The 15,354-nt window shown below is 39.9% G+C and overlaps 1 protein-coding gene across 1 annotated transcript in view; it reads right to left on the reverse strand.

The window, feature by feature from the left end:
• LOC126456408 (uncharacterized) overlaps positions 1-15,354 on the reverse strand; it is a 38,575-nt gene that overhangs the window by 20,523 nt on the left and 2,698 nt on the right. The window contains exon 2 of the mRNA XM_050092159.1: positions 4,634-4,770. Coding sequence (XP_049948116.1) covers positions 4,634-4,770 — 137 coding nt within the window. The remainder of the gene's footprint in view (positions 1-4,633; positions 4,771-15,354) is intronic.

Raw genomic sequence — 15,354 nt, forward strand, 5'->3', positions numbered from 1 at the left:
TTACTCCTGCTTCTTCAGTCTGTCAGGAAATATACCTTGAGTGATTGCAAAAATAATTCGGGTATGATGCTACTGATGTAAGGTTACTGTAGTAAGCTATCTATGTCTTTGGAGTTATTTGGATTATGTTGAGAGTTGAATTAAAGTTAGCATACAGAATGGAGTGATGCAGTGGTTGGAAATTAGAACAGCAACCAAAGGACTATGTACATAAGAAGGAGAAAAGAATAGGGATGTATTAATAACCATTTGTCATCAGAAATATGTGTTTAGTGAAATAAAGTTTTGATTTAACGTTTGTTTTCTCACAGTTTATGGTTTTTTATTATCAAAGTAATAATGAGTGACATGGCACATTTTAATTCAGTGCTTGCTTTCCATACATCAATGCCTTATAAGTGGTAATGAGTTATCACGACAATCATTGGTGAAGAAGAATGTGAGAGAGAACAAACTGAATCCACAGTATCAAAATCAAAAGTGATGGTGATGGAGTATAACTATGTCCAACGGGAGGCATGAGAGTACATATTGTTGAGCAGCAAGAAGGAACCAGCATAGTGAATCACATCACCAGAATGAAATGTTCACAGAACAGTGAAGTGAAAAATGAGATGGATGTATTTACATGTTCAACTATGACAGAATGCAATGGAGTACTTTTCAACAGTGCAGAAGTCACCACGGCTTCGCAATCACTGCAGTTCAGGACAACAAGTAGTAAGTGTTGCAAGGAGTAATGACACCATTTTGTCAAGCTCTTCTGCAGTACAGTTATTATGGGAAAGATTGTATTTACAAGTGTGAAATAGTGTGTGAAGATTTTAATTAATTGTGTTGGGACAGTACCTTGGGTATTTATGGAAGCTGGGTGATAATTTTTATGATTGAATTATTGCAAATTATTTATTGTAACTGAACAGCAGAAATATTTAGCAGGATAAATAAGGAACAGGATGGTAACAAAATGAAACAAGGGAACACAGACCATAGCTGAAGTATGCAAGAAATGTAAGGAATTCTATAACGAAATGGAAACAGTGAGAAATGAAATTGACAAAATCAATAACAAGAGTAAAAAAGCAGTACAGAAATGCATCAAAAAGAAATGAAAGACACAGTCAAGTGGTTTACACAGTGAAACCATACTTGCAAAGTGTCATGACCCTTTGTTAAGTAATGCTGACGCATTCGATCAGAAACGCATGATCCTCTACATCAAATTATTAGCAAACTTCAGAGGAGGTTACCCTACCAGTCCAGTTGGGTAGAGGAGGAAAAGATCAATTTTGTACGAAGGAATGCAGTAGTGAAGTACATGCTCAAAAAAATTACAGTACATAGCTACACAAATTCTGAGGCAGCATTCTTGGAAGAAGACTGCTCAGAAGAAAAAACAGTCTTATTTATAAAACTGACTTTAGTGAGTGGACCAAAATATGGTGAGACATAAACAGAGGGAAAGCATGGCAACAAAAGGAGAGCACAGCATGATCAAGATGTGAAAGAAGAACAGAACAAAAGACCTGTGCCTGTCTGGAAACTATTGAATATGTATAATGGGCATTCAACAAGGAATGCAACACTCTTTTCTCTGAGAGCGAGTTGGTTTTATTCAGGATTCCCCACTCTTTTGGCTACATAACTGTATTTTTTTAACATAATCTCCTTTCAATGTGATGGCCTTACGCCACCTTACTGAGGGGGCTTGTATGCCCAGACAGTACCACTCTTCTTGTCAACATCAGGATCAGCATCTTGCTGCATCAATAACCCCCCTCCCCATCATTTATGTACTGCTTACTGCAGAGTGCATCCTTCGTTGAGCCAAACATCTGGAAGTTGTAAGGTGTGAGATCCAGACTTTATGGTGGATGAGGAAGGACAGTCCAATGAACATTTGTGACCTCCTCTTGGGTGCATAGACTTGTGTGAGGTCTTGTGTTGTCATGGAGAAAGAGAAGTTCATTTGCATTTTTGGGTGGCTGACTCACTGAAATTGTTTATTCAATTTCCCGAAGGTGAAGGAGGAGTCACAGCTGTGAGCAGCAAGCTAACACATGGGAGATTGGACAGGTGTGTGTGACCTTGTTGCAGTGATGATAGATGCGTCACCCAATGAATCACCACACTTTTGTCACGCCAGGTCTCCGTAGACACTCTGCAAACACCTATGAACATCTGCAATGCACTGATTTTCACCAAAAGAAACTTACTGACAGCTCTCTACTTTGAATGCACCTCTGTTACAGCTGCCATTTTGAAGACTATATATTGTGCCACCACCTATCAAACTTCATGAAACTATGCTGAGGCAGTAATATTCCAAGAGTCCCACAGCAAATTCCACATATTTTTCAACCGAAACTGACTAAGAAATATGTTGCATTACTTATTAAAACACCCTTTGTATCACAGAAGAAAAGATGCAACATATTTTATGGTGTGAAAAGGGGCAGAAAAAGAAGAAAAAGACAAACTACGAACCTCATCACAGAGCAGTAAAAACCAGAACATAGTTCCATAAAAACTTCATGGGCACGAATGAGTTCACTAACTTTCAAAATGGTAGTTGCAATAAAAGGGAATTTGGCATGCAGAAATGTTGGGTCAAAAACGACTGCATCTTAGAAAGTAATCACGCAGAAGCAAGAACGAATAACGAATGGGTGACACACCAGGCCCGCCCTCCTCCAAGCAGTGAGCTGCACCAGGGCCAACATCAACACTGCACAGATATGTGATGAGCCACCAGGCATTATTTGTGTGTGTGTGCATGAGGGCCTCCTCAGCCATGCTTGTGGCACTGGTTGACATGCACAAGACTGACCTTGGTGCACTTGCGTAGCGTCAGCTGGAAATGTTCATCAATAAATATTAAGCTCCAGTAGTGCGGTGCAAACATGCACACACCATACCACAACAGACACCAAGACATGTTATTAACCAGAAAAAAAAACAATGAATAAAAAGTAAGTCATGTAGTGTGGTTGCCCGTGAGACCCCTAAGGGCAGGTTCAGCCACCTAATTGGAAAGGCTTTCCTAATCCTTTGTGCATACTGGTATCTTTCCTTTCCAAAGTGTGAAAGCTGTGTGGTATATGTACCTGATATTTGCAAGTCACTATAATGTGTGTGTGTGTGTTTGTGTTTAATGCAGTGTCATGTTTTTTGGATGATGATGAGAGAAGGAAAAGGGTAAAACCTTGTGCCAGCACACAACCTAGTCCTCTCGAATAGCATGAAAGGAACCGCCAAGCTTAAGGTCCGCACCTGATGGATAAATCACCATCAACAGTGTCACATGTCCTCACTCATGAAACATTGCAGAGGGGTTCAGAATTTAATTTAGGACATAGGTGCAAAGTCTGATGATCCAGAACTTTATGTCATTACCCCTCCTCCCTTTGCTGGAAAGGCAAAGGGAAAACTGCCAATAGTACATGGTGTACTCATGCGGTTACCCATTTAAGTACCAGGCACACACGATGTTGTGTAACTTTGGTGATCTGACCAGGACCAGTGAATTCAACTGGCCAAGAAAGTAGCTGACAAAGAGTGATTCTGTGTGAGTGAACGTGAAATGTAAAGTGTTTATCAACTATTGCTTTGCTTGTTTGTTTTTCTTATTTTTCAGCAGATTATTGTAACAACAGTGTTCATACAGAGGATGTAGTAATGAAAAATTAAGATTACTTAGTTTTAGTATGTTGCAATTCTGAAGATGCAATAGGTTCCTACTTTCCATACTATGAGTTAAATATTTGTACAACTGACTGATCATCAAAGGAGTACGTCACATCAGCTTGTTTTGTTTAGTGATTAATCTCAATTTCATTAGGTAATTCAATTTAGTGGGTGAAGGGACACTGACTTTTGTGTACTGGATTCATCTATTTGATACATTTATATATGTATAATGATCTTAAGGTGTTATATGATGATTGGGAAAATGTAAGTGACAGACAAGTGTCACTATGATACCATAACAGTGGTGCATGACTGAGAGTAATTCATTAACAATATATTAATTTGTGAGATTTATATTTTCATGGCCTGAAGGATTTTTCTTGTCTTCCTTTCATTTTCCAAAGTTTGGTATAAATATGGAAGATGATTTAGTTGGAAAATGTAGGAAGCTACATGTGTCTCTGGATTTCTTTCAATTATGTTGAGAATGGAGTCGAGGCTAGAGTACAAATAATGCCATTGTCGGAAGTTGGAATAGTAGCCACACTGCTACGTGCATAAGAAGCAAAAAAGTGTATGTTTGTCATCAGAAATAAGTGCTGAGTGATATAAGAAGTTTTGATTTAACTATTATTTTCTAAAAGTTTATGGTTCTGATTATCAAAGTAATAAATTAGTGACATGGCACATGATTCAGTATTTGTCCCCCCCCCCCCCTCCCCACCACCATCACACACACACACACACATAGACAATACATTACATAGTCAGTATAAGATTTTAGTACTTTGGTTTAAAAATCCTGTTTTCTGCATACCCTATCCTCTCTTTTTTCATGCTGAAGTACTGCAGTTTTTTTTTTTTAATTTATTTTTTGTGACAACATATTTCAGTGAATACTGTACGTCATATAAGGAGTTCTGATAGTGCAAACATATATTACCTGTATACTAAAGTCATTCCTATTTCCAGAGGTTCTGCTCTACACAACCTCTCTTCCAGCTCACTTGCTGTGATATCATCTAAGTACACCGACTCACTGCCAATTATTTCCTTTCTTGTTGTTTTTATGTGTTTTACCTGTGTTTATAAAGCTGATATTAATAAATCTGTAACATAATATTACATGCTTGTTATTCTGCTACATAAAAAGGACAACCTTACTATACAGGGGGTCAATGGTAAGTGTCTACACCACGGCACATCGCTGTAGGTGAAGTCGAGATGAACAAATTAATATACACTCCTGGAAATGGAAAAAAGAACACATTGACACCGGTGTGTCAGACCCACCATACTTGCTCCGGACACTGCGAGAGGGCTGTACAAGCAATGATCACACGCACGGCACAGCGGACACACCAGGAACCGCGGTGTTGGCCGTCGAATGGCGCTAGCTGCGCAGCATTTGTGCACCGCCGCCGTCAGTGTCAGCCAGTTTGCCGTGGCATACGGAGCTCCATCACAGTCTTTAACACTGGTAGCATGCCGCGACAGCGTGGACGTGAACCGTATGTGCAGTTGACGGACTTTGAGCGAGGGCGTATAGTGGGCATGCGGGAGGCCGGGTGGACGTACCGCCGAATTGCTCAACACGTGGGGCGTGAGGTCTCCACAGTACATCGATGTTGTCGCCAGTGGTCGGCGGAAGGTGCACGTGCCCGTCGACCTGGGACCGGACCGCAGCGACGCACGGATGCACGCCAAGACCCTAGGATCCTACGCAGTGCCGTAGGGGACCGCACCGCCACTTCCCAGCAAATTAGGGACACTGTTGCTCCTGGGGTATCGGCGAGGACCATTCGCAACCGTCACCATGAAGCTGGGCTACGGTCCCGCACACCGTTAGGCCGTCTTCCGCTCACGCCCCAACATCGTGCAGCCCGCCTCCAGTGGTGTCGCGTCAGGCGTGAATGGAGGGACGAATGGAGACGTGTCGTCTTCAGCGATGAGAGTCGCTTCTGCCTTGGTGCCAATGATGGTCGTATGCGTGTTTGGCGCCGTGCAGGTGAGCGCCACAATCAGGACTGCATACGACCGAGGCACACAGGGCCAACACCTTGCATCATGGTGTGGGCGATCTCCTACACTGGCCGTAGACCACTGGTGATCGTCGAGGGGACACTGAATAGTGCACGGTACATCCAAACCGTCATCGAACCCATCGTTCTACCATTCCTAGACCGGCAAGGGAACTTGCTGTTCCAACAGGACAATGCACATCCGCATGTATCCCGTGCCACCCAACGTGCTCTAGAAGGTGTAAGTCAACTACCCTGGCCAGCAAGATCTCCGGATCTGTCCCCCATTGAGCATGTTTGGGACTGGATGAAGCGTCGTCTCACGCGGTCTGCACGTCCAGCACGAACGCTGGTCCAACTGAGGCGCCAGGTGGAAATGGCATGGCAAGCCGTTCCACAGGACTACATCCAGCATCTCTACGATCGTCTCCATGGGAGAATAGCAGCCTGCATTGCTGTGAAAGGTGGATATACACTGTACTAGTGCCGACATTGTGCATGCTCTGTTGCCTGTGTCTATGTGCCTGTGGTTCTGTCAGTGTGATCGTGTGATGTATCTGACCCCAGGAATGTGTCAATAAAGTTTCCCCTTCCTGGGACAATGAATTCACGGTGTTCTTATTTCAATTTCCAGGAGTGTAGACCACTTGTTATCTATCAAACCAGGAATCAGTATGAAACTAACTATAAAACCTAAGCTACAGCTCATCTGCATTGCACCAGATTTTGCTTAAAATCAATCCTGAATATTAAAAACCACTTAGTCTTGCACTTACAAAATATAAAATTGACCTTTGTGTAAATTTTACCCCAAAGTATTGTGAGTTTTAACAGCAATGAATTAACAACACGATATTTTTTGTTTTTCTGGCCTTCTTACAACAAAACTACTGTGCCTGTAATGGTTCTTACAAAAACTTTTAAATTAATAATATTAAAGAAATAGTTGATTACGTAGGTGGCATAAGAGAGTGAAAGGATATTGAAAACCTAGTGCAGTGCCCATTTGCTGCAACTTAAGTGGCTTTTGCAGGCCAATTTGAGGTTGTTTTCTGGCTTCATACATCACAAGTCAAATTGTCAAATAATGGAAACTCCAGTTTGAAATATCAACAATATAAGGAACAGATAAATTGCTACTCACTGTAAAGATGACACATTGAGTTGCAAGCATGCACAACAAAAAGACAGTTATGCATTTAGTTTTCAGCCAAAGTCTTCTTCAGAAAATGAAAAGTACACACATTCATTCATACAAGGAAGCACACCTCATGTGCACATGACCACCATCTCTGACGTCTCAGGCCAGAATGCAACTGTCACATAGAACAGAAGCAACAGTCTGGAAGTGGCATGGAAGGGGAAGTGATAGCATGGCATGGGTAGGAGGAGAGAAGAGCCCTGTCTGGGGGAGCGTGCAGGGACTAAACTGCTAACAGACGCAATGTTGGGAGGCAGTGGCTCATGGAGGTGGAGATTGGGGGGGGGGGGGGGGGGCAGGGGAAACAGGGAGCAAAAAAGGAGAGGAGTGAGAAAGGGGAAAGATTAGCAGATATCGGCACACAAAGAGGGTGAGGGGATAAGAACATAAGGAACTGTTGGGTGGAAGGTGTGGGGAGAGTAGGTTGAGGTCGGGATAATTTCGAGAGTGGAGAATGTGCTGTAAGGATTACTCCAAACTGTGCAGCTCAGAAAAGCTGGTGGTGGAGGGGAGAACCCAGATGGCCTGGGTTGTGAAGCATCTTGATCTTCCCCTCCACCACCAGCTTCTCAAAATTGTGCAGATAGAAGTTATCTTTACAACACATTCTCTGCCCCTGAAATTATCCCAGCCTCAACCTATGGTAACCTACAGCCCCCAAAACCTCCACCCAACAGTTCCTGACCCCTCTGTCCTATCACCTCCTACATATTCTTGACCCCTCATCCTCTTTGTGTGCTGCCCTGTACCAAAGCACCTGCTTGATTTTCCCCTTCTCTGCTCCTCTTCTTTTATGCTCCACTTTTCTCCTCCCCTATCTTCCCCCCCACCACCCTGCACCACAACCTCCCACTGCTGTGTCTATTGGCAGTATAGTCCCTGCATGCTTCACAAGACAGGGCTCTTCTCTCCTCCCCCCTGTACCCTGCTATGACTTCCCCTTTTCTGCCACCTCCAGACTGCTACTTCCCTTCCACATGACAGTTGCATTCTGGTCCAAGCTGCCAGAGATGGTGGGCATGAGTGTGAATGAATGAACGTGTGTGTGTGTGGGGGGGGGGAGTTCCTTTTATAATAAAGCTTTGCCCAAAAGGTAAATGTGTAACTGTCTTTTCATTGTGCCTGCCTGCAACTCAAGATGTTATCTTTATGAAAAGTAGCAATGTAAATCAAATTGTTTGTCTCTACCTACCTAACACTGCAGTAGTATAATGTAAACAGTTATTGTTTACAAGATGTATAAAAATACTGATACTGCCAGGATTGACCAACAGCTGCAGAAAACAGCTGACAGAAGATGACATATTGATTGTGTAGCCATTGATCTCTCGAAAGGTTTAATAGAGGGAATCATGTTGTAATGTTAACAAAACTGCAGACGCTGAGGTTTTATTGGAGTGTAGTCTATCAAATGACAATATAGCAACACCACAGAAAAAACGAGGATTAAGATGGGGGACTTCATATCGAAGTAATGACTATAGAGAGTAATGTAGCACAAAGCAGTGAATTAGAGCTGCTGCTGCTGCTTTTTATGTATGTAAATGGCATGTGGGATGGTGTAAAATCAGAATCAAGATTGTGTGTTGCTGACAAAGTAGAGTGCAAGGAAATAAATAGCTTAGAAGATTCTTAAGTACCCCAGAAAGGTACAAGATCCTGAGAAATGGGGCGCTGGCAAATACAGAGAAGAGTCAACTGGTTGCCCTCTCAGATACCAGTAGTACTTAAGATATGGGAATACACTAGGATTGGATGACATCACAACAGGATTGCAATGACAATACCTGGGTGTAATTCTCAGTGTTAGGGAACTACACTGGGTACTGCAAGTACAATATGTCACATTATGAAGTTGGCATATATGTTTCTGCAAATTTCAATGGCGCTGATAAAGAAAGTGAGTATGTTACAAAGGAGAAAGACTGGCCTTGTATCTCTGCAAATTCCAGTGACAGTAATAAAGGATGCAGGTAATGTTACAAAGGAGAAAGTCTAGATGTCCCTTGTAATATCCCAGTGGGAGCATGCTGCAGGGATATGTGGTCCCCAACAGATACCTGACAAATTAGATAGATGGAACACAGTGGAAGACAGCCAGGAAATCAATTGGAGAATAAAGCATACGTACAAATGTTATCCACCACCTTCTCAACAGCCATATTTTTGGGCAAACAAAAATCATCTACCTTGTCTGAAACAGCTCAGAATACTCTCCGAGTCATTGTAAAAAACAGCTTTTCTTAATATGCAATATGATGATCTCTGAGACAGGTGTAGACTTAAAAAGGGACTATAGATGAGGACGCATAACACAAAAATGGATTAAGCAGTGAGATAAAATAAGCAGAGCAAGTACAGCAACAAAAATGATAAATGTAATAATAAAGACATTTATTCTGACATTCAGAAATAAATATATGGTTCTAAAAACTTATCAATAACTGTAACAACTTTCGGCAGGAACCAGTTAAGATATTTGAAGAAATCATTTATAACTATCAGTAAATCAGCAGTCAACCGCTGATTTCCTAAGATTAACACGAAAGAATTTAGTTACTGTGGCAGTTCTATGAACTGTTAGTTCCCAATTTATTTACAGGTTTGATGCTCTGTGACAAAATGTTATTGCTCTAATCCCTTTCCATAACTGTCAGCATGCAAACACCTGCAGCATTATCTATGTAAAGAACATGTTCTTCCTTCCATGGAGACATGAGTGTGTCCATGCCACCCCTCCACCCTTCATCCCACTAACCGCTCCCCACCCACGTGAAAGAATTATGTAGTATGGAACTGTAAAAGAAGGAAGTTAGTGATCCCAATTCTGTGTCAAGTTATGTATCTCGAATCATAAAAGAAAAACATCAAGAAAAAAATTCGAATAAAAAAGCATTATGCATTTGTATGGCTATCAAACTTCATTATTTTTTAGCTTTAATGTTATTAAATACAAGCATTATCTTAACATCCTACATGTTTAAAGCACTTGTACACCATGTTTAAAGCATCTGTACATCAACATCTCAAGAGCCAGAAAGGAGTTATTTTGAAAAAATCTGCATCATCATATGCATGGAACAAACTAAGTAGCCTATTGAGAATGGAGAACATGCCAGGCAATAGAATCAAATTATCAAAATAGGAGTTACCATTGTGGAACTGTTCAGGGAAGATAAAAATTTCAAGGAAACTGTCTGTATTACATGAGAAACTGACAATTTTACATATCAGTATTTAGCAGTGCATTTCACTGCAAAGCTTTAATGTTTTTAGTTACGCGTGTATGGTACATCAAATTTATTTTGTGTTTGTCTTGGTAATGTCTGAGTCTTTCACTTAATCAGCAAAATATTCCTTTCGATACACTACAGTACTTCTAATGAATTTAATTAAAGTTGCATATGCAACCGCTGGAATTTAGGCACATTACGAAAGATTTCCTCAATTTATCTCTAAATGAAAAAGCACAATACAAAGTATCATTATCACACACCATTGCTGAATGCTATATAAAAATTAAAATAGAGTTCAAATTCTAAGAAAAATGGGAATTTTCAGACAAATGGGAGGGTTTTGATTTTGAGTGCTAAGCAGCAAAGTCTTCATCAACTGTTCTCATATAATGATACAAGTTGTATAAATTGTTAAAATTAAAAATGAAGACTACATATCTATAAAACCAATCATTATAGTGATCCACATGCATTCACCAGCAGCTCTGATCTTACTGCATTCAGACATTTAAAGACTGATAAAATAATTTAGTGTGTAAATTTGACTGGTTGACTGCAGAATTAACTAGCTGAGCAGCTACCCTAAAACACCTATACATTTCTGTCCAGTCAAGTTTTGGAAGATCTCAGAGGTCACAAAAAATTTAACCGTTTTCTTCCTGTAGTGTCACTGTTGCCTAAAATTGAGGCTACGTCCCTTGGTTAGTCAAAAGCTTTCCTTTTGTCAGCATGTTGAGCATAATATGTTAAAACATGATGCAATGCCTGTTACTCCACAAACATAGCATTCTGATAGGTCCAAATACGGCGATGAGCAAGGACCACTTCATTCTTTTTTGGGGACTGGAAGGAAGTGGACTGTGGTCAGATTGTTGGTTTGGCTGACTATGTCTAGTTGCTCGTCACTCTCTGCATCTTACTGTCCCATTAATTGACTGCATTCTTTGTTACCCATGACACTACAGCCAGAGGGGGGACATTAAAGTGAACCATGGTGTCTTCATGGCAAGCTGGTTCCTCTGGTCCTTCAGATACTTTGTTTTCATCAATCAAAATGGGTTCCAGAATCTAGCGGCATACCACTTTTTCTTACCTATGTAATGTCTCACACCCTCTCAATTATCTGCTGTTTACATTTGCTGAATAGCCCCGTAGAACACTAAGGGAATCTAAGCAAACAGGAAACTTCCCTCTGCCTTGCAATCTCATCTGATCCAGTGCCTTCTTGACTGACTAGAGCTCTACACAGTATATTGGAAAGTGTCTTGGTTGGTGTGTTATAATGATACAAGGAAGGGAAAATAATAGAGTACCCAACAATGTCCTCTTGCTTAGACCAACTCATAAAAGCCACATGTATTTAATAGTGTATTCCCTAGTGAACAGCCGAAATGCTATTTTCATTTCTGCACTGTGTTTTGACAAACAACTCAGTCACCTTCTTCATGTGCTCTGAGCTGTGCTGTTATGTGTACTGCCTAGACTCCAACCAGACTTTGAACTATTGTTGGTCTCATTCCTCTATAAGCAATTGTGAGTTTGAATCCCGAAGCCTGCTACACCCTTTGACATCTATTTTTCAGAGCCCCCACTGATATTCCATTAAATGCACAGCCTCTCAGTATTTCCCCACTCTGGTGTATGTGATGATCGGCGAGATTTTAATAAATTGACTGCTTGACACCAAGTCTTGTTTAAATGGAAACCATCCCTGATTATTGTGTTTTACATCTTTACTTTAACAGACTCCTCAGTCATACTGTTCTAGAAACTTGATGTTTACACCATGATACCAGTCCCATCAAATTTCATTTCATAATTACATTTGAGACAGTGTTCAGTGACAGCTGATTTCCTTCATTGCTTTAGTCATGTGTGTCACTGATGTTTCTTGCATCTTTTCTTGACTTTTCTAATAGTCTGCCCCACATAAGAAATGCCACGTGAGTGAAGTACACGATGCCATGTTTCCATACGAGTCTAGCATTCTATTTTGGGTATTGTGGCAACATAAGGTACATAAGTAATTCTTGGCTTCTATTTCTCTGTCTCAATCTCAAACTCTTTCTCAGGTGTTTCTGATTTTGAATGCAGTGCACACGATTTAATGAGCTAAGTACCACTGTAATTCATCACCAAGGCTCTCCTTGTCTTGAAAATGTACACACTGTAAGGACCAGTGTCTTTAGCACAGGATTTCTTTGTGATGGATAGTGGTTGCTTGAGGCATGGAGATGTAATCATCATGTGTGAGTTTCCTATGTACACTGTTCCTCTGGCATAAGTTTGGTATTTTCTTGACCAACACTTCAAAGAAGGATAGGATGGATAGAGTTTAACTGCTACAGGAACTCTTCATTATTTTTTTTTTATTTTCAAGTGTCCAAACCACATATGTGTCACCCACATATTAGTTCACCACAACAGATGATATCACCACACCATTTGTTTGTTTATAACATTTTTCATTAAGCTGACAATAAACTGACATCAAAACAAGCCCAAAAACCCAAAAATGTCAGTGACATAGTTACCAAATATTTCAGGAGTTAGTTCCAAGGATTCAAAAAGTGAGATTCTTAAAAAGAGGGTGACTACAAAGGAACTGACCATAATATCCATTTCCTGGGGCCACAGTTGACTGAGATGGTGTACAATGTGAGCAGAGTTGAGAATGTAGTGTATGCACTTCATTGAATATCACTGAGAATGCATTTCAGGTATTTTGCCAACTGGTATACAGGTGCACAAACACCACATTCTCAACTCTGCTCACTTTGTACATCAACTCAGTCAATTATAGTTCTGGGAATTGGGTATTATGATCAATTCCGGTGTAGTCTCCCTCTTTCAAATAGTCCCACTTTCTGAAGCCTCGGAACAAATTGTCACAAAATCTGACAGTTATTTCACTGAGCTTTTTAGGCATGTTCTCATGTCATCTCACTTTCTGTTCAACAAAAATTGTTATGAACAAATTGATAGGGTGGTGATGGTTAGTCCATAATCACCTATTGTAGTAGACATATGAATGGAACACGTTGAAGCAAAGTTACTAGAAGTCAACAAGCTCAAATCTAATTTCTCTATCAATACATGGGTGACACATTTGTGGTGTGGTCAAAGCAAAGAATTGCAACACCCATGAATAGCATTCCGAAGAAATGGATACTCAGAAGGTCAGATTGAAGATCTCAGCTATAAACATTGCTAAGGGACAGTTAATGAGAAATGGAGTTATTGCTCGTAAAACATAGTTTGTGATGTGTTTTATTCATATTAGCTGACGTTCCATGGTAAAATGAAAAATGGCATCTTTAGTTTCAGATTCTCACTAATAGCAACTTTGTCAGGATGTGCAAATACAAACATGGGTAAATGCCAGAAATACGGCTTCCAGTACTGGCATCGCATGTGATATTTGTGTCAGGAAAATGTTTTTTGGGGGTGGTTTATAAAAATCTAAGGATGATGTGGGTAAATGTGACTTAGATAAAGATCCTGAATATGTACCAGAATGCATTGCCACTCTATATCAGTCTTCAAATGATTACTGACGTTGTTACACCAGCCACGATATTCATGAATGTAAATGAAAGATTGCAGAAAATCTAAATGAAAGTAATAATCAAATGAACTGAAAATATTAAATCAAAGCACTTTTTCACAGTCAAAGCACGTTTTTCCACTACATTGCAGGTAAATTGGTTGACCACATTTGGTGCACTTTGTAATATCTCTTTATATTCGATGAATTATTCTGATACAATTCTACCCTTGAATGACGTTTACTAAATTTCTATCTTCATATTCGCAGAATCCATGCGCAAAGTAGTTTCATACAGTAGCTATGCCATGAGTGCACAATTATTCTTTGTAGTACTCTCTCTGGTGGTTGTTAGAAAAAAGCTTCCGAGATTGTCTTCGTGCCGATTAGCCTGAGCTTTGTCTGAAGAATTGTAATCTGAGTATTGAGATTTATGGCAAAAGATAACTGATATGAAATTGTACGATTAAAAGGGAAATATATATATAATATGTATTGCTCCTTCATACAAAGGTGTATATTTGACATTTGAGAATTAATGATATTCATCGATATATTGCGTAGTTGTTAATCAGAAGGGAACTTCCGAAAGACTGAATACGAACCTGCATTTAATAATCCAAGAGCTCCATTACTTCTTCGGAAGGTTAAACTTCATCAAAGCCAAATATCCGCTTGATCTGAGGTTTCCCAACTGATTATACAATGTTCCCAAAATTACGAGGCATTTTATTTGTACAGATTAGCAGACGGCCACAAAGCACGAAACTGCAGAGAAGAAGAATCATCGCCTCATTTCATTCTAACAAGTAAAATCCTGAATCATTTTGAGTGACTGAGTTATGATTGTGTTTCCTATTATGAATGATTGATTGCTCGAATGAATTGAGAACTACACAATTACATAATTACAAAAATAGGAGGAAAAATTACAACTTGTAAACTAATTTCCATTTGTTGGACCCAGGATACTCTGTACAAGTCTTCCTTTTTTCCATTCTGTCACATGGAATGCCTCCAACATGTCATCAGCAAATAAATACGCCCATATTTGAGAAAGAGTAGTCCTTTGAACTAAAATTTGGTTTTTGGCTGTTAGTCCAGGCATATCTCCTTTCAAGATGTTAATTTGAGGTGTTTTTCTCACTCTAACAGGCTCAGAACATTCCTACTTGAAATTATTTTTGCCATAAAAGGACTGTGTTTGTTGTGAGGAATTATCGTGGCATAGATCACACCACACTAATCTTCCAATAAAGTATTTTCTTTGCTAGTGTCACTCTCTGTTTCATAATGAGCATCAGTTACCACAAAATCAGTATCAGCATCAGAATCATCAAAAATACTGTAGTCGTTCCCATTTCCCCTCTTCACCTATATCATGTAATTGCTCTTGCACCCAAGTTTAAAAATTCTGATCAGCTTCAACTCTTAAGTCTTCTTAGAAAGCCATTCCATACTATGGCTAAAGAATAAAACGCTATAAAACAACAAAATACAAAAAAAAAATTGAATGCAAATTATGTAGTACTTACAAACATGCAATCAGCTGGACTTGCCTAAATATTACATGTAATGAGAAACATACAGTACTCCAGGCACCCAGTTTCGCACTCAGGTCTACTTTACTGCTAGACTGACAAAGTTAAACTGACTGTT

Source organism: Schistocerca serialis, chromosome 2 (assembly GCF_023864345.2).
Source record: "Schistocerca serialis cubense isolate TAMUIC-IGC-003099 chromosome 2, iqSchSeri2.2, whole genome shotgun sequence".
In the NCBI taxonomy this organism is placed as follows: Eukaryota; Metazoa; Arthropoda; class Insecta; order Orthoptera; family Acrididae; genus Schistocerca; species Schistocerca serialis.